The sequence below is a fragment of the Phallusia mammillata genome, chromosome 5, assembly GCF_965637545.1.
Source record: "Phallusia mammillata chromosome 5, kaPhaMamm4.hap1.1, whole genome shotgun sequence".
In the NCBI taxonomy this organism is placed as follows: domain Eukaryota; kingdom Metazoa; phylum Chordata; class Ascidiacea; order Phlebobranchia; family Ascidiidae; genus Phallusia; species Phallusia mammillata.
In genome coordinates, this window is record NC_137256.1 from 3,935,259 (window position 1) to 3,952,961 (window position 17,703).

The 17,703-nt window shown below is 39.3% G+C and overlaps 4 protein-coding genes across 6 annotated transcripts; 2 read left to right on the forward strand and 2 right to left on the reverse strand.

Moving 5' to 3' along the window:
- The first annotated feature begins 451 nt into the window (after positions 1-451).
- LOC145227847 (protein saal1-like) lies at positions 452-4,204 on the forward strand. Of its 2 annotated transcripts, XM_080092770.1 has the most exons (9): positions 452-1,074; positions 1,408-1,506; positions 1,567-1,650; positions 1,716-1,795; positions 1,854-2,032; positions 2,104-2,196; positions 2,256-2,381; positions 2,476-2,737; positions 3,199-4,204. In XM_080092770.1, exons 1-9 carry the CDS (start codon positions 946-948, stop codon positions 3,656-3,658), a joined length of 1,512 nt encoding a protein of 503 aa, XP_079948896.1. In that variant the 5' UTR covers positions 452-945; the 3' UTR covers positions 3,659-4,204. The 2 variants fall into 2 exon arrangements, with proteins under 2 accessions (XP_079948896.1, XP_079948897.1); XM_080092771.1 differs by lacking the exon at positions 2,104-2,196.
- Positions 4,205-5,268: 1,064 nt separating this feature from the next.
- On the forward strand, positions 5,269-11,171 carry LOC145227749 (uncharacterized). Its single transcript, XM_080092661.1, has 10 exons — positions 5,269-5,546; positions 5,847-5,985; positions 6,392-6,579; positions 7,266-7,339; positions 7,592-7,688; positions 8,282-8,435; positions 8,755-8,872; positions 9,220-9,325; positions 9,423-9,631; positions 10,061-11,171. Exons 1-10 carry the CDS (start codon positions 5,324-5,326, stop codon positions 10,949-10,951), a joined length of 2,199 nt encoding a protein of 732 aa, XP_079948787.1. The 5' UTR covers positions 5,269-5,323; the 3' UTR covers positions 10,952-11,171.
- Positions 11,104-12,334, reverse strand: LOC145227748 (neo-calmodulin-like). Its single transcript, XM_080092660.1, has 3 exons — positions 11,946-12,334; positions 11,512-11,624; positions 11,104-11,450 (listed from the first exon to the last, which is right to left on the reverse strand). The coding sequence occupies exons 1-3, from the start codon at positions 12,105-12,107 to the stop codon at positions 11,264-11,266; spliced, it is 462 nt and encodes a 153-aa protein (XP_079948786.1). The 5' UTR covers positions 12,108-12,334; the 3' UTR covers positions 11,104-11,263.
- A 93-nt stretch (positions 12,335-12,427) lies between these two features.
- Positions 12,428-16,602, reverse strand: LOC145227746 (calpain clp-1-like). 2 transcript variants are annotated; one of them, XM_080092657.1, is made up of 11 exons: positions 16,328-16,602; positions 16,120-16,266; positions 15,902-16,033; positions 15,624-15,826; positions 15,430-15,561; positions 14,191-14,311; positions 14,038-14,129; positions 13,647-13,820; positions 13,424-13,539; positions 12,916-13,037; positions 12,428-12,856 (listed from the first exon to the last, which is right to left on the reverse strand). In XM_080092657.1, exons 1-11 carry the CDS (start codon positions 16,436-16,438, stop codon positions 12,635-12,637), a joined length of 1,572 nt encoding a protein of 523 aa, XP_079948783.1. In that variant the 5' UTR covers positions 16,439-16,602; the 3' UTR covers positions 12,428-12,634. The 2 variants fall into 2 exon arrangements, with proteins under 2 accessions (XP_079948783.1, XP_079948782.1); XM_080092656.1 differs by having other exon boundaries at positions 12,916-13,052; positions 16,328-16,601.
- Positions 16,603-17,703: the final 1,101 nt, after the last annotated feature.

Here is a 17,703-nt window from a genome sequence, read left to right on the forward strand (position 1 = left end):
AGGGCACAATTGGTGGATGATACCAAAACGCGCTGCAGCTACACCGTATTATAAAGCGTTATGTGACTGGGGCTCACAAGAAAGTGAGGTTGGCGCAGTGATGGTTAACACGACTGGGGAGGGAACGTTGGTGGGACCAGTCGAGGGGGCCCTATAAACTAACCACCCGTGTTAGGAAAGAGGGTCTCAAAATTCTCAAACAATTTTTCACACGAGATGATGTAAAAAATATTACAAATAATGTTACAAATAATATAATAATATAAAAAATACAAAGTTACATAATTATAAAAAAATGCTTAAACAAATTACACACATAAATTAGCAAAAAATCGGGATTTAAGATTCCTCTCCCAAAAAATTCGTGCCCATGACGTACCCAATAAGTGCACATTAGGGGAACACCCCTTTTTTTGCAGCAAATTGGCTTGTTGGGTTGAGCTTATTTTGCTTGGTGAAAGAAAACATAATGGCACAATAGCACTAAAAACAATCACAAAGCCGGAAATAGCTGCGCAACGTTAAAACGTTATTGAGCGCAAAACAGTGAAGAGCACAATTGGTGGACGATACCAAAACTCGCTGCAGCTGCAATATTATAAAGCGTTATGTGACAGGGCTCACAAGAAATTGAATCCCACCACTGGTTGAGTTGATAGTTGGTACATTGCAATATGCCCTTCCTTGTCTTAGGTAGATAATTCATACTTATATGTGCTTAACTTTAAACTTAAGCTAGAATGTGCACAGCACAACGACAATGAGTGCAAATTTGCACTTTTGTTGTTAAAGAATATGTATTCATGTGGAATTTGGTTGTCATATTGTAGATTTAGACTTTTTATAACAATCTGTGTCAATGTGTGTTATTTTCTTTTTTGCTGGTAAAATCTTTGAGGTGTGTGAAAAAGTGTAAAACAGCCCTGCACTTCTCTGTGTAATTAAATGGAAGATAGAAATCCTTCGCCACCTCCTGAAGTGGAAAAGGATCCCGATGTGTATCTTCCTGACAATGTTGGAGATACAGCCATTAGCAAGCAATGGGTTTTAGCAACTTTAATGGAAGTTATAAATGTGAGTATATGACAGTAATACTTTTTCTTACTAATTCAAGATGATTGCCCAGTCTGCAGAATATGGCAGTTCCCGACTAGATCTATGATATACAGGACCAAAATGTCCCGCATGCGCGTGTGCATGACCCTTAAGTCCGGGTGCATGACCGATTTCAGCAGGCACAAACAAGTTATAGAGGTCAAGGCAGCACAATTAAATGCCATTAGTACAATTTTTTGCATTTAAAATTCCAAAATTGGCGTGCACATTTTTAACAAAAGAAAGTTGTGTGACATACTCTGCAGACAAGGTAATTGCAATGCAACTGTTGAAACATTTCTTTTCATTCAGGAGGTTGAAAAACATTCTGACTGCAAGGAAGATGTTGTTGATGTTTCGGATGATTTGCAAGATTCTGCATGTAAATTGTGGGACCTATGCATGGATCAAGTATGAATAATAAACTAAGTGTTTAAGTATCTTTCTTGTAAAATAATTTGTTTTTTCAAGGATGTTGCAGTTTTTCTGCTTGGTTTTGACATTGTAGATATTCTTGGTGCTGTAATTTTGAAAAGTAAATCTCCAAGACTAACAGTAAGTACTTTAATGTGTTAAAATGGATGTATATAATTCATCTTACCCTTTTTCTTTTTGTGAAGGAAATATCAGTAGGAATTTTTGGCAACATGGCATGCAGTGGTGAAGCTTGTGGTGCAATTACCAATAAAGACTCATTAAGGTATTGATACCACTAAAATATTTTTACGTGTTTCATGTCAGCTGTATATATTTTTCAGGTCACTGCTTTTGGCATTGTTAGCATCACCAGATGTACAAACTCTTATAGAACTTGTAAGGTTGTTGAGAGTTTGCCTAACCAATAAAAAATATGCTGACTCTTGGCTAGAATCAATTGAAAATGAACAAGCAGAAATTATACAAAACTCACAGTTTATATTTGGAAGCTCCACAAATGGTAAGTTCTTCGATTACAGCTTGTTGTTGTTTAATTATTACTGCATTAACTTTCCTTCAATATTGACTCAGTTGTATTATTGCGGAGTCTCGCAGAGGTCTTTGATAAAATTTTTGAGGCCAGTGATGCTTTTGTCATCGAATGTTGCTCTTCTGAGTTTGTCAGTAAGTCTGTTTACCAAATGAGTTTAATACATACGCGGGATCAACATCTGCCATTTTAGAATCACTTCTGGAAAGTATTCAACAGATCAACACTGATGACCCATGCAACAGCCTTTATCAATTATGTCATTCACTTCATGCTCTACATTCAATCAGCATTCAAAAACCAGGAAAAGTTACACTTGGTACTTGATTTTTTAATTGGTTTTTCATTCAGCAAATTAGGGTTTGCTAATTTAACAAGGAGATGTGAATTTTGTGTTCTTTGTGTCTTTGCAGTAAAAAATCAACGCAGTGTAGTTGCACTTCTTTCTTTTTTGAGCTTACAATGGATGACAACCCACCCAAAAGTTGAGTACAACAGCTCTATGGAGATGTCCTCAAGTGAAGTCTCTGCATCATGTTGTTTATCAGTTGCCAACATTTTACTTGAAGCAAGCGATGTTAAAAACTTGCTAAATGACAGTGATGCACAGGATGAAGACAGTGAAACAGAGCAGGTGCAAGAAATTGATGATGAAGACCGTGCATTGCTAGTCAAGTAAGTGAAATGTTTTGTTTGTTCCGGTGTGGTGTGAAACTGAACTTCCTTTTTTCACTTGATTTGAGTTTTTTGGCTTGGTGATGGACAACATAGCAACACAATTGCACTATAAAACAATCACCAACCCGGAAATAGCTGCGAACGTTAAAACGTTACGAAGCGCAAAAAAGTGACACGCACAATTGATGGGTAATGGCTGAACGCGCTACAGATACGTCGCTATTATACTACAGCTATTATAAAGCGTTATGTGACGGGAGCTCATGAGATAGTGAGTGTGACGTGCAATGAGTATTACACGACTGGGGGGAACGATAGTGGGACCAGTCGAGGGGCGCTTAGATACTAACCACCCGTGTTAGGAGAAGAGGATGGGGTTCGACAGGAAATTAAACCACCGAAAAAAAAAAAAAAAAAAAAAAAAAGTATAAACAATTTTTCTTTTTTCTCTGTTTCAGATTTGCCCGTTGCATTGTCTCAGCAAAAGGCGTGCTCTCTGCTTTGACTGTAGTGTCTTCATTGACAGTAAATGACGAAAACCAAAACGAGTTTAAAACACCACTGCACATAATCAAAAACTCCCCAGGAATCACAACGCCACTCCTATCTACTGGACGCAAACCAGGCGACCCAAAATCAGCTTGCGCAACCCCGGTATCTGGCTCAGCACCGACGACGCCGGATCGCACGCCTGAAGTAGGAAAACACAGTCCGCTAGATGGCGATCGCACACCGCCTGCTGAATCATCCTCTGTTATTGACAAATCGCCTACGAAACGATTACGAAACTTCGGGGAAGACAGTTGGCGCGAGGAATCACCGGCCAGTATTTTATGTTCTTTGGCAAAGGAGCTACTGCAAACTGTTGAAGATGTTCCAGCCAATGAAGATTCTTCTCCGAGTCTGGTTCCAAGGTGATTTTTCAAAACACTACCAAATGTGGGTATACACAAACCGCAACGAGTTTTAAGTGAAAAACAACAACAACAAACATTTGCTGTCATTAGAATGTGGGGCATATAGTGACTGTCAGGACCACTAGTCGAAAGTAATACATCAGCATGTAATTTGTTGCTATTTTTGAACTCATTGCCATTTAAAACTAACAATGTTGTACTTTTACTTGTTCCTGTTCATTTAAATGCAGTAAAGCTGTTGAATTTGTAGTTACATGCATCATTATTGTGAAAAGGATATGGCTCGTTAGCGAACTGCCGCTCAAACGTCCGCATAACTTCCCAAAATAAAAAAAAAACTCAGAATCAGACATATCAAAACTTAAAATGGAAATATAGAAAAACCTAGTCAAGCAAGTAACAGAGACAGATGTTCGAGACGTCTCTTTTTCCTTTCGTATTACATTTCCAATGTCAGAAATCGTTGAAACAAGCACTCTGGTCAGCGTGCGGAAATGTCATTCCAACTGTGCCAAGAACCACAAAAAATAAAACACGTAGAGCTGTGTTTCTTAAATGTGTCATATTGTCACGGCTAAATCCAGACTGGGATATTTTTGAGCATTTTGACATTAGTGCGTCCTGTATAAAATGTAATCCCAATTAAATAGTGTAGGTTCATTTAAGGTCATACTACAACCGATTACGCATTATTGGGGCGCAGTCCATAATTTGACATATTACGTGCATGTGCTTGGTTATGTAAATGTGCAACATTTATACTTTTTTGTTGCAATCGCATGAACTATAAACTGGTGCGATAGGTTTGAATCAGTGGATGTAACGAAGCTTTTAATAAATCATTAGTCATAGCGCGCTGGTTGGTTGCCAGTCCAACCAAATTAAGTCAAAGTCGGTAAATCACTGCGAAGCGAGCAGAAAAAATGCTTATTCAAACTGTTTATTTGATCGACGACCCACGTAAAATAATCTAGGTTGTTTTAGTCTAGTAATACAAAACTGCCAGAATATGCAGTAAGCTTAATAAGAAACCTTTAAATTTACGCTATACGTGTATTGTTAACTTTGGTGACTTTCTGACTTTCTGAGACGATTTCCCGAAGAGATATCAACAGTGTGTACAGAGCGGAAAAGTGTAACCACACCTCCTAATCAAACTCAACACAACCAGTCGGCAGCGAGGTTTATTTGCACTCGTCTCCCTTCAGGTATTTCTGATCGCGACGCTTCAGAGGTTGTATAAGATCCTATCGGCCTTTACAGGTGGCAAATTCCTACTGCGGTTTAGAGGGAAAGAGTCAGCTAACATTAGGGAAGTAAGCGTTATACACTGGTAGTTTAAATGTTGACCCTGCGCGGTTTTTAATTAACGTATTACGATAGCCTTAAGTTTTGTTTAAAGCATTGAGGTTTTGTTCGATTCGTTAAAGCATTACATAGTGGTTGGCTACATGTGAAAAGTGGCTTTACATTTCAGGCAAGTTAGGCCTTTGCCTTTTGCGTCAACCGTATTCATCGCAGGTAGCCTGGTAACTCAAACAATGTCATTCAAGCATTTCCCAAACGAGCTGTTGACGAACTTTGCAACATCCCTTTCCGCTATACAGGGTTTTTAAACGCTATGTAGACTAGCTCGTTCTGTAGCCTGTAAACTTTACAGTGCAATATGGGGAACAAAATCAGCGCAGAGCAGCGAGATATTGAACTGAGCGATGCCGCTGAGGAAGGAAAAGCGGAGAAGGTCGGGACTTTGTTGAGAGATGGGGCAAATCCAAATCGAAAAATTTCAGATGGAAAGAGGAAGTCAAGAACCTCGCTTCACCAAGCAGCAAAGACTAAAAACAACGTCAATGTACTGACGAAGTTACTCGATTACGTTCAAGATGTCGGTAAGATAGTTTATTTTGATTACAGTTTGTATCTTTCGTTCTGTTGAATGCATACACAATTCGGAGCTAATAAAATATATTTTAAACTTTATATCACAGCAATACAACCCTTTGTTTTAACTGTATACTTTGTAACAAAGCTTATTTTTGATCTGTAACAAGAAATTAAGATTTGTCCATTTGTTTGTTAAAAATAATTAGTATAGGCCAATAGGCCATGTATGCCCTCCACTGGAGGCCTTAAAATTAAACGTTGTATGTATAACTTAGGGTGCTAATGTAAAATTTTATACAATACAGATGCCACCGACGAGGATGGAAACACGCCTTTACATTTGGCGGCTGGATATTATAATAACGCTGCGGTTGTTCAGACCTTATTGCACGCCGGTCCAAACTGCAACATACAGAACTGTCGAGGCGAAACCCCATTGCACAGGTAAAGACACAATAACCATTAATAGTAAGGTATGTGTTCTGTCGTTAATGTCCGCAAAATTAAGGTATGCGATTGACCAGCATGGGCTTTTACTTGTAGTTAACATGATTGTACCTCCAATTCTGTAACCCGAGTTGGTTATTTACATAGGTCACAGGTGTTATAAAAGAAGTCCAGCAGACCATTGTTAACAATGATTGTCCAAACTCACTCTATTTGACCTAAGTTTACTTTCACATTCTTGCTGTCTTATATTTTACGATTTTGTGTGCTAAGAAGGTGGTACTTCAGTCAACCGTTATACTTCTCCGCAAAACAAATCTTACCCTTTTCAATTGATCAAAAAGAATGTTATCGAAAGAGTAGTCAAATCTGTAAACAATTAACACCCATTTTCGGTTTACAGCTCAGTAAAAGGTGGAAGCGATACCAAGATAATCGAGTTACTGCTACTGGCTGATTCCGACCCAAACATCAGCGATTTTGATGGAAACACCGCGTTACATTTGTGCGCAGCCATGCGTGGAGTGGATGCCATGATTCCTGGAATGCTTCTACGTTTCGGCGCAAACCCGAATCTAAAGAACGATAGCGGCAAGTCTTTAGGTTATCAAGTTCAAAAGACATTCAAGTTTATATCTAATCTAGGCCTATCATACGTCCTCTTTTTGGAGGACATGTCCTCCTTTTTAACAAAAAAACAAGTTGTCCTCCGAGGACTAAAAAAAGTACCCAAATGTCCTCCTTTTCAAAGAATGTCTGATTTTCCAACTATATAGGTTACGATTATGCCTTTGAAAACAGCCAAATTTTAATCTTCAGCTTATTTTTCAAAGAATACAAGTGGATTTTACTGTAAAAAAACAGCAAGGTTATTTTAGTATAGTGATGTGGGAAACGTTAAACTTTATCCGAATTATAATTTAATACCGTCTAATTTCTAAGGCTTTTATTTTTTGGGACCCCTAAGTATTTTTTCATGTTTTTTTCAACAATGTGTCCTCCTTGTGGGGAATGGAAATATGGTAGCCCTAATCTAATCATTCGCTAATAAATGAACTGGTAATACTTCCCTTCAAAGAGTTATTAGGAGCGCCAAGATATTAATCTTGATAAAACAGATTCGTTTAACAGCGTTTTAAGCAAATACTAACCACGCCCGAAACGTTTTTGTCGTTTTTGATACACCCTGAATCAATGTTAGGTTTGTAAGGGAAGTATGCGAAATGATGTTGAACTTCAAACAATACTGCAACGCCTAACCGATATCTTATGTTTAGGAGAAACGACTCTACATGTCGCAGCTAAAAACGGAAACAAAGCTGTTTTGCTGCTCCTGAAGTTTCATGCCAAGGTACACGAACTCGCGTGTCTTTAATTTACCAATTTGTGTCAGCTCAAAAAACACTACGCACGAAAAGTAGTTTTATTAATAAGTTATAACTTAATATTAGCCTGTAACAATTGTTGAAATCTTTGCACTACAATGCATTCTAAATAAGCTATAAAAGTACTCTGGAGTTATTTTTTTTTTGATTGTGTCAGGTGTTTGGAACCGACCTTTTTAAAAGTATAATAAGCTTATAGAGCCACACTTTTTTGACAGGTTCGTCTAAGGGACAACCAAGGTAGAAAACCGTGTGAAGTTGCCGCCACAGATGAAATCAGAAATATTCTTGAATGGGAAGAACGAGAGTTGGAGGGTAAGTAAAAAAATTTTTTAATCAGAGCAGTGTTTTCCGAACTTTTTAAGTTGCTGCACACTAGCAAACCAACTTTCCATTTACAATGTAGGTTAAGAAACATGAAACTTAGTTTAAAAACTGCTATAGGCCTATCTACCACTTTAGTATGTTGCATGAGACTGCTTGTGGTAACTAACACTATAAAAATTGAGTTCTCGCGAAATTATGTACAAATGCAGCTTGTCATTAAGCTTCAAAACATGTTGGTCGAGTTGTACTTCTTGACATAAAACTTAGGCGGAATCTAAAGCGACAGTAATAAACTTTTCAATCCCGATAAACAGGTCCAGTGTTTTTTTCAAGGTGTTTTGAAACGGTCCCCCAAATTTCTCCAGCGGTTTCCCAAAATTGGGACTTTGGATTTTTTGGTATTTAAATGAAACACTTGCGGTCTCTTAAAACTACTTAGCGGTCACCCAAACCAAACCTTAAAAAACCCCTTAACAGGTCTGCTTGGAAAAGCGGCGAAATGGGTGGTAGACCTTGCAGCGTACGAAATATGTAAATTCAGGGTTGGTAAAACTCTTGTTTAATTATCTGCCTGTTTGTAGAGCGAACTTTACACGTTGATTCGACATTGCCTCCCATATCATCTCGGGCGTCATCCCGAAATTCCTACTACTCAGATGTTGGTAACGGCTATATAGGAGGAAACCAACACTTCTACGCAAATTATAACAACTACTCGTCGACCCAGATGGATGGGTAAGTCACTAAAACCCCATACACCCTTAACATTTATGATACAGACAGTGGTGGGATTCAATTTTTTTGTCAGTCGGTTCTATTAAAAAGGTTATATTTTTTAGCCGGTTCTGTTACAAAAAGTCCATTGACAGTGCTAACCGGTTCGCTGATCTCATAAAATTTCGTGAGACGGTTCTATAGAATCGGTGCGAATCGGCTGAATCCCACCACTGGATACAGATTAATAGGCTACAATAAGCCAATACCCATCCGGATATGAAGTTATGTTTTATTGTTTGTTTAAATCAGTAATATATTTGTTTTGATAAAAATTTAGGCGCCACGACTACGGTCAAAACTGGAAGGGTTCGGGGGGCGATGGAGTAATTCATTTACCTGACAAATCCGATATCGTTGTTCCACCTCAAGCTGTTCCATATGGAACAAAATTCGAAGTAAGTCCACGTTTACTGCAAACATACTAATCTGTAATTTCTACTACGAATGCGGTTGGCAGTTTGTCCCCTCGCTAAGTAGTTCAGGCATTTGTTTTACATGGAATATATAAGAATTTAAACAGACTATACTGTTTATATTTGCAAGACATAAATGCCAAAGGTCTTATGGGCTCGAAAACGAATTTTGTTATATGTTGCTAATGAGTAATAGTCGGATGCAGAAATAAAAAATGGACTATAGCCAACAATTTGTAATGATTCACGCATGTATGACTTAACAATGATCACAACGAAAAATATGGCATATTTGAAGCTCAATCTTATTGACATTTTACCAATTTTAGGTGAAGATAACACCAAACGTCCAAGAAGATCCAAATGGTCCAGAAGTGCCTGAGTTTGATTTCGAAATGTTTAACTTCGATTTTGACGTCACTGTTCAACTTCCTGGTAAGAGTTTTCCTAATTATGTACTAAACAAAGTCATAAGTAAAGTAAGTCACAAAACTAGTGTAAAAGGTAAATTCTAAAAAAATGCTTTTTCCAGGGGTCCTGTTTGTTGCTCCATGGATGTTTGATTCTCCCGTGACGACAAACTTCTCCGTTAATACGTCATCCTGTCCTGCCTTTACCGGGATGTGCATTGAAGGAAGAAACAAATGGCGATCACTCCGCGAGCTCGCGTCACAATCGGACGGCGTAATGGCGTTGAGGTTTAAACTTTCCAAAGAAAAAGGACAACCTATTTCGTTTAAGGTACAGTACATATAAGATCTCATTAAGTTAACAATTTGTTGGTTTTACAGGGGCGATGCCGAACTAGAACAAAAAAATTAGTATATATGCATAAAATAGAACGGCACCTTATGTTAAAAAGGCTACTACAAGCTACAGCATATTGCTCAATGCCAATACGATACAATAGCTTTGTTTGCTGTGTCTTGGTGTATCACATGGCGGTATTACGTTTGAGATGGATGTGCATTAACTTTTTTGCGTCGATCTTTTAACCCTTCAACTTTGACTACAGAAAAATATAACAAAAATCACAGTTTATCTGTCCTTCAGCAGAAATGGCAGTTTATGTCTTTTAAAATTACAAATCTGTCTTTCAGTTCAATGACTATTTATCATTGATCTCATTGCAACAAACACTTGTAAGCTTTACCATCTGTTGTTTCCCAGGGTCCGGCCCCCATCCGCCGATCAACAGCGGAGATTGAACTTGAAAAAACACCCAGGAATACACCGATACCAAGCAACTGTATTGGCCCTGATGAAAATGTTTTCTCATCGGATTCTCAAAGCGACACTGAGCTAGAGGGCAACATCACGAGTTATACAGAAGACATGGAGATTGAAAGTGACCAAGTTCCTAGAAAAGACAGTACGACATCCCGAAGCGAGGTCTCGTCAACGGTTTCAGAATCTGTCGGAAGCGTCATTGATAAACATGACGATGAATTTCCAGAAGAAGATGTCACAAAAGACGATGAGCAAGTTGACCAGCGCCCGGATCACGTGGAAGAGGTTCAGGACTTTATTCAAGATACTGTTGATGAAGGAGGTGCTGATGAAGAAGATGGCAAACCCAGCGATATCTATGCCAAACTTGATCAGCTGCCAGGTTCCGATGAGTATGTCTACGAGGAAGACGAAGATGACCCGCAATTGCGCTACGATCACCATCCCATAGATCCAGCACTTGCAACAATACATGAAGAGACGCAGTCCAATGCAAGCAGCGTTCCACAGATCGTTGAGTTTTACGACCACCCAAATGACGACTTGAAGTTGGCTGACCCGGCTATGCGTGCCGACCCAGGTCATTATATGACACCCCTCGAGTCTGAGAAACCCAGGTCGCCGCGATTTTCGACCGAGTACGACGCCGATGTTTATCTTAAGTCCGATGAAAATGGGCTTGGGACATACGAAAGCGGGTACGATATTAACATGGATGACATCGACAGCTTCGCCCAGGTTACTGAAGATGCGAGGAAGGCAGAAGGGATGCAGCAGACAAGCAATGGTCGTAGATCATCTGGGGACGTTAGTGGAAGTTTATTTTTTTGAGCTATGAACTTTTGTTTCGTTTTCAACTCGAATTTCGCGCCTTATTTCTTCGTAATGTTGCACATTTAAGATTGTATCCTCTACTAGATCGCTACCAGCCTCAGTTACTGCTTGCACATTAAACGTTTTTTGCACATGTCTCTGTACATACATACGAAGCATTTTTCGTTGTAATTATTTGTCATACGAGCAAAGTTTCAAACCGAATAAACAAAAAGCAAAAACATTTGTGTATAGAAAACTTTGTATATATTTGCAGAGTTTACAGAAACAGAAACAACGAGAAAAAACTGAGGCAGGTATCAACTCCTTTCAGGACGTATTGTCGTGGATGATTGAGAAGCTAAATTCGGTGTAGTTAATCTTGCCGTCTCCGTTAGTGTCAGCGTCCTTGATCATTTCGTCAACTTCTTCCTGGGACAGCTTCTCACCCAACGTGGTCATCCACTTTCGAAGATCCGCGGCCGAAATGTAGCCGTTCAACTCCTTGTCAAAAACCCTTTAAATGAAAGTAGTGTTAGCGTGTTAAAGGGGCGATAGCTTTCTCTACTTGTTTGTACTTGAATGCGTCTGTTAGTTCATCGTCCATTTCCAGGGAGCTCTTCATGATTCGTCCGTAGAGATCTAGCAAGTCTTTATATTCAACCTCTCCGCTGTCTTTAGGGTCGAGCTCCTTTACAAAATCAGTGGATGTAATTTGCTTTCGTAAATATTAACCCATGCAGCGCAAATGTGTAAATGTGTGGGACCCAAACCCGGCCTTGGCCCCAAAAAGACAATACTGTAATCTGACCCTACCCCAATTTTTGTATTTATCTTTTTGATGATTTATGCATGTTTGTAACTTTGTTTTCAGTCATTTAGTGCAATAAGCGCAACAAACATTGTTATATTACAAAACTAAGATGACACAATGCACGGCTTCACATATTTCCATACATTGGCTTGGGTGACACGCATTTCTGGCCACGATTGAAACACAAAACAAATTTACCTTTTTATAATCTTCTAATTCTGACTCGGTAGGTGCTTGCCCGGCTGCCCGAAGAACACCTGCAATATCACTGATGCTTACTGCGTTACTGTCGTCCTTGTCAAACTTCTTGAAGCTTTCACGAAACAAGACCTGATCTTCTTCGGACAGCTTATCTGTCATCGTGTCAGTACAATATTTGCAACGAAAACTTTCTGAAAGATAATATTTGGCACTACAGGCTTGAAGGCACTATTTCAAGTAGTGACACAACCGATTTGAACAATTGAGAAACCTGTCTAACACCCGCGAAACCCGCAGCCAATATTCAGCAAGTCCACTTGTGGCTTTTTGCGAGCTATCAACGACCGTTCACTGTAATTGTCGTAACTTGAGACAAACTGAAAGGGAGTGCCCACATCAACACTACTGTAACCACGGGTCGAGTTTCAAACCAACTTCTGACGTTTCAAACAATACAGACCAGTAAGCACAAACATCACTTATAAGAGGTATACGTTTTATTTAACGTGCGTGATATTCGATAAGCAGTATTGGAAGTAGGGATGAAAATTATGTGCATTTTGGTCGCATAAACATTTAAGGAATATAGTCGGCAAACAGTTAATGTAAGCAGTTATGTACAAGCCAAATCGGCATATTGAGGCGTCGTTACAATACATAGACTACAAAATTGCGATTTGAAAAGCTTATAGTTCCGACAACTCAATGGCCGTTTCCGTAAACATTCGAATAAAAAACGAACTAGCGGAATTCGGCCGAAAGGTGGCGGGCACCATGACGTAGTAGCCGGGTTGAAGCGTTCCAGTCAAGGTAACCTCGCGACTTTGTACGAAAGACCCGTTTTCCAATGTAGCAGGGGTGGTTGCGAAAGTACGGGCATCCAATTTAGTTGTACGGGGCCCGTCAACCTTAGAAACAAGGGGGTAAACTTAAATGCTCCCAAATAACATAAACAGTGCGATTTTACCTTGTAAATAGCAAGACCGATCCCATACAAGGGTACCATGGTATTTTTATCAACTCGTCTATGTTCTTGCATTAAACCGATTTGCACATAACATCCTGGATCAACCTCGACTTCTTCTGCATCTGCTTCAACATCGTCTGCATTATTGTCGCAATATCTGTTACTTGTGAAGCCCATCAGTTACGGTATTAAAAAAGTTTTTTTTTTACACAACATAAAGTCTTTTGATTTTAGTCAAGAAAAACGCCGGATTTAAAAGGGTCAGAAAAGTATGTGCATCCTTCACTGCACACATCGAGCACACGTTTTTACCTGGTGGTTAATTTGAAATGCTTTGAGTGTTTGTTTTTTGTTTGGAATTTTATCATTTTAATTAATCTTGGGGGTAAAATGTGTCTGCAAAATCTGCTTAAACGAGAACTAAATACATCAGTTGACAACCTTGTGATAAGGTTCTGTTAGCAGGGGCATTCATGCAAAAAGATATTTAAAAAAAGATATTGCTGACCAGACTCTATTATACGAAGAAGATACTGAGGATTGGTGTGAAAGGTCGTGTTGTTTCTTGAACCTCCAGCTGTTGAATTTGGCACCCACTGACCAAACACAGTCGACGTCAGCCACCTGCAATGATGCAATGCAACTGAAGCAACACATTTACACACGAAACAATTAAAACAAAGCCAGCATGGGTAAAAGGGAATACTCAAAACTTTTTTCAGCTTATTTACGGGAGATGATATTCGTCTCCATCCAGGTTAAAGTCCGGCCCCAAGGTGCAAATTGTTAGCGACGAAAACTGGTCCCAAAAATCTTCCAAAGTCATCCACCACTCGGCGTCGCCCTTTACCGCGTAACCAAGTGATTTTTTCGTGAGATCATCAACCTTGCTCCACACCTCGGATCTGTAAAACCGATAGTGAACATTTTCTGGCCAAATTACTTTGTTTTCTGAGGTAATACAAACAGATTTACAACTACGTGCTAAACGTCAAGTCGTTCCCAACTTCAGGTAAGGATTCTATGTTATCCTGTGTTCATAAACAGTTGAACTTAAGGAAAACATCTTATTTTTCGTCACGTTAAACGATTTAAACAGTCTTTTACTTTACATAAGCCTACTTGTCGCTAAAAAGTCCCGTCCATTCCTTGCTTGTTCCCCAAGGATTTCGGACGCGCAGAATTCTTTTCGTTTCTCCGGTGGAAAGTTTCACCTGCACAAATTTTGTAAAAAAATTGAATTGAAAATGTTCACACTGCAAAGAATGCACCCACCTTAGCTGAACCAGTTATGGTGTAGGCATGATTTGCAACTAATCCAGCTTTTTCGACTTCCTGTATTTTTTTACCGGAGGCGAAAAGACTTGCGCATACAAAACTCTTATGCCTGCGAGCTCTGCCAAAATGTAAACAGTCGTACAAGTATGAGATTCAAAGCCAAAATTTGAAAATAAATCTGTGTGCACCAACGTTGTTAACCCGGTCGTACCGGACTTTTCGAGTCAGGTTCGGGCATGCGTGTTAACAAAGGGCTTAAACCGGCCTAACTTCGTAAAAGTCGTAAATTGACGTAGTTGAAATTAACGTTCATGCCCAATTCGAGCCCTAAAAATCGGATTCGGGTCGGGTTTCGGGCTAGTGCTTTAGAGTTCGTATCCAACTTTGGCGTTTAGAAAGTTATTTAAGCATAACTTTTGCTTTATTCGGGTGAAAAGTAACCCAGTAACCATGGTAAATCACCTAAACTGTTTTCTAAATATGATTTACTTTGTGCATTACATTCACTTGGCTAAGAGGTCAATGGCTTATATCCCGCAGTTTTTAACTTCTGCATGTAGGGTAACCTGATACGTTGTTTTATACTAGATTAGAGCCACTGTAAACGCCATGTTCGACAGTACAACAGCAGATTACTTTATTTTAGGACAGCAACACAGAATGTACCTTCAACATCAAAGTGTAATAGTTTTGCTTTATTTATAATTTGTAGCTGCTATCATGCCCTAGGGCTGTGTTGTGACATGCAATTGTGGGCCGCCAATCAAACGTGTACGGTCCTCTAAAGGCTATATTTGACTGATGACAGTCGTAATTAACCGTTTTACGAGCGTTACCAAGTGTTTTCCGTTCCACGCCGTAAAGGTGTCAACATTTGATAGCACACTGTCGACAAAGTGGTGGTTTAAGTATCTAAAACCTTAAAGTTGGTTTAACACTGTCGACAAAGTTGGTTTAAGTATCTAAAACCTTAAAGTTTAATTCAATGTATCGTTTGAATCAACCACCGAACCCAACAACGCCTCAATTGAAATGGCCCACGTTGAGATGTTGCAAGATTGCCTAATACGATTTTTACAGACACATTTTCAATGCAGAATGGCAAAAAAATTCCGCATTAATCGTTAAGGATAGGTTTATTGTTTATTTTTTGAAATTTGTTACAACAGTGGGCAGCAAATACAGAAACAATAAAGCATGCGTATTATTTCATGCCACAACACTTTAAATTCTTACCTGACTATTTGATTAAAAACAGTTGTCTTATCTGATGTTGACATATCATGCTGCATCGCCAGACCTCCAGTCATGTCTTCTAGCGTCTCAGTATTTTGGCCACCGTTTATCGCCTCGTACGATCCGTTTAGTCTATGAAAATCAAACATTGAATGTTTTTTTGGTTATAACGTTGTGTGTGCTTGGACATATACTTTGCGTAAGCCTTTTCGGCAAGCGAAACCCAGAACTCTTGGGGGTCGGTACTTCTGCCGTAGAGCACCATGAAGCCTTGCATGGTTGGTATGTTATCATCAATAACAACCTCCACCCACTTGCCAAAGCGCCAAAAACGGAATCGAAGGAGACCATTGTATTCTGGATCTTCTTTCGACAAACCCTGTTTAGCTGGAAAAATCTTTGAAGGCATTTTTGGGTTATAAGTAAACATTGTTGCATTTCATATAATAAAGTGTAGTTGTTTGTAACCTACCCGTTTCAAAAGTTTTGGTGTAGTTGCCAAAGCAGCAGCCGCAGCCAGGAAGTAACAGTCGCCCAAGTTTCCTTGCGCGATATCACTTTTGAAAAATCCGTCCTTAATTAGTTTTGCTCCGGGGTTAAGTTGCTATAAACACATCAGACATCAATCATCACATTTTTCAGCTTACATATGTTGTGCTGTAAAACGCTTTTGTTTTGATGAAAACGTACGTGTGGTCGCCTCCAAACTGTGCCCGGCAAAGGTTGGCCTTGAAATACCAAGGAGCTGTTGGTAGGAGGAAATTCCTCGTCCACAAACAAGTAGTTGGGATCCGAATTTCGACGTTCGTTCACCAGGGCCAGTGTATCCTTATAACTCTATAAAAACGGCTGATTGTAACTCGGTTTGTTATTTAGATTTGAAAGTAGAAGTTCTTACAGATTGTAGGCCAAGGAGGAAGTCATTTTCTTGGTGTATCATATTCGAAGCCAGGTTGCATTCTATCTTGGGTTCGTCAGTGACTGGTGCTGGTTGCTCAACAACGCTCATTTTTGATGTGCGGAATTTTATTCTACTACAGAAACTATGGTTCTCAAACAATAAATCACACGAACAACTATAAACTTTTTTGCGGTTCCTGTAGCCTACTGGCTATAAATATAAAAAGTTGGTAAAGCATTGAGAAAGACGGTTTCTTTAGGGTTATCTTGCACTCAAGCTCTCTTTATTAGGCCCTTAAACATAAATTGTACTCTGCAATACTGGTGCTTTGTGGCACATTTGGAAATCTGTTTTGGCAACCACTAACCACATGTTTAAATTAACGGTGTAGCTGCAGCGCGTTCCAATTGTGCCCTGCAATATGCCACACTTCATAACGTCCCAACGTTGCGCAGCTATTTTCGGCAAGGTGAATATTTTAGTGCAATTGTTTCACCAAGCGAAATAAACTCAACTTAAATCTGTATCAATATGTCCACTTCTCATATAAAAACGTTTTGAAGTCACTCCTGGGCAATCTCACTGCCAAATAATTTGAATCTAAAATCAGAATTGTAGTGCTCATACTAAAAACTTGAGCGTGATGTTGTATAAACACGTCTAAATCTGCAAGACGCCGCCGGTGATGTTGACCCGGCCATTGGTGCACATGGCACCTCACAGTTACGTGACTATTAGATGATTCAAAACAAGTCACTATTTCTCAACTGTTGCTATTGTAGCAGTTGGAGGTGATGACCCAACATATCCGTGGTCAGGTTTTTAATGCTGGGGGCGATCAATCAGAAATAGTTAAATGTACACCACTAAGTTAAGCTACTTGCGGGAAGAATTAATACCGATTACGATAAACAGTCTAGGACACTGCACTAGACCAGTTCGCGTGTGCCACAGGGTCTTAGCATTGGTCCGCAAAAAACAACAAAGGCATATTCCAACTGAACTTTTTTAAACACATGATTTCAAGGAATTTACACATTTATACATTTCAACGCACTTTAACCCTTAGTATTGTGACCCAAAAGCGACGGAAGGTTTTATTAAGTCGAAAAAATATTTGCATGTAATTTGACGTGATAAGATGTTGTGCCAAAACGGAAACATTTGGCACGAACTCTTCGGGGTCAGTTGCTAATAAACTGTTAAACTAATGGTAGTGATGAATCCCAATCTGTCTGCAGACACCATACATGTAAGTAGCGTGGTACTTCTTGCTACTCAGCATAATTTGTCATGTTAGTTGGATGAGCATTTAGCTAAGTATTTAGCATGCAAAAAAGTTCTGGCTATGTTGGGAAAATGCCTTAATCTGA

Bases quoted from the DNA above. Each gene is read 5' to 3' on its own strand.
- LOC145227746 (XM_080092656.1), bottom strand. From the start codon at position 16,438: ATGAGCGTTGTTGAGCAACCAGCACCAGTCACTGACGAACCCAAGATA. The intron at 16,034-16,119 runs GTACGTTTTCAT...ATGTGTTTATAG, and splicing joins CAGTTTGGAGGCGACCACAC to CAACTTAACCCCGGAGCAAA. The intron at 14,312-15,429 runs GTAAGAATTTAA...ACATTTTGGCAG, and splicing joins GTTTTTAATCAAATAGTCAG to AGCTCGCAGGCATAAGAGTT.
- LOC145227749 (XM_080092661.1), top strand. From the start codon at position 5,324: ATGGGGAACAAAATCAGCGCAGAGCAGCGAGATATTGAACTGAGCGAT. The intron at 8,873-9,219 runs GTAAGTCCACGT...TACCAATTTTAG, and splicing joins CATATGGAACAAAATTCGAA to GTGAAGATAACACCAAACGT. The intron at 9,326-9,422 runs GTAAGAGTTTTC...TGCTTTTTCCAG, and splicing joins CGTCACTGTTCAACTTCCTG to GGGTCCTGTTTGTTGCTCCA.
- LOC145227748 (XM_080092660.1), bottom strand. From the start codon at position 12,107: ATGACAGATAAGCTGTCCGAAGAAGATCAGGTCTTGTTTCGTGAAAGC. The intron at 11,625-11,945 runs GTAAATTTGTTT...GATTTTGTAAAG, and splicing joins AATTAGAAGATTATAAAAAG to GAGCTCGACCCTAAAGACAG. The intron at 11,451-11,511 runs GTACAAACAAGT...TTTCATTTAAAG, and splicing joins GAACTAACAGACGCATTCAA to GGTTTTTGACAAGGAGTTGA.
- LOC145227847 (XM_080092770.1), top strand. From the start codon at position 946: ATGGAAGATAGAAATCCTTCGCCACCTCCTGAAGTGGAAAAGGATCCC. The intron at 1,507-1,566 runs GTATGAATAATA...TGTTTTTTCAAG, and splicing joins GGGACCTATGCATGGATCAA to GATGTTGCAGTTTTTCTGCT. The intron at 2,382-2,475 runs GTACTTGATTTT...GTGTCTTTGCAG, and splicing joins ACCAGGAAAAGTTACACTTG to TAAAAAATCAACGCAGTGTA.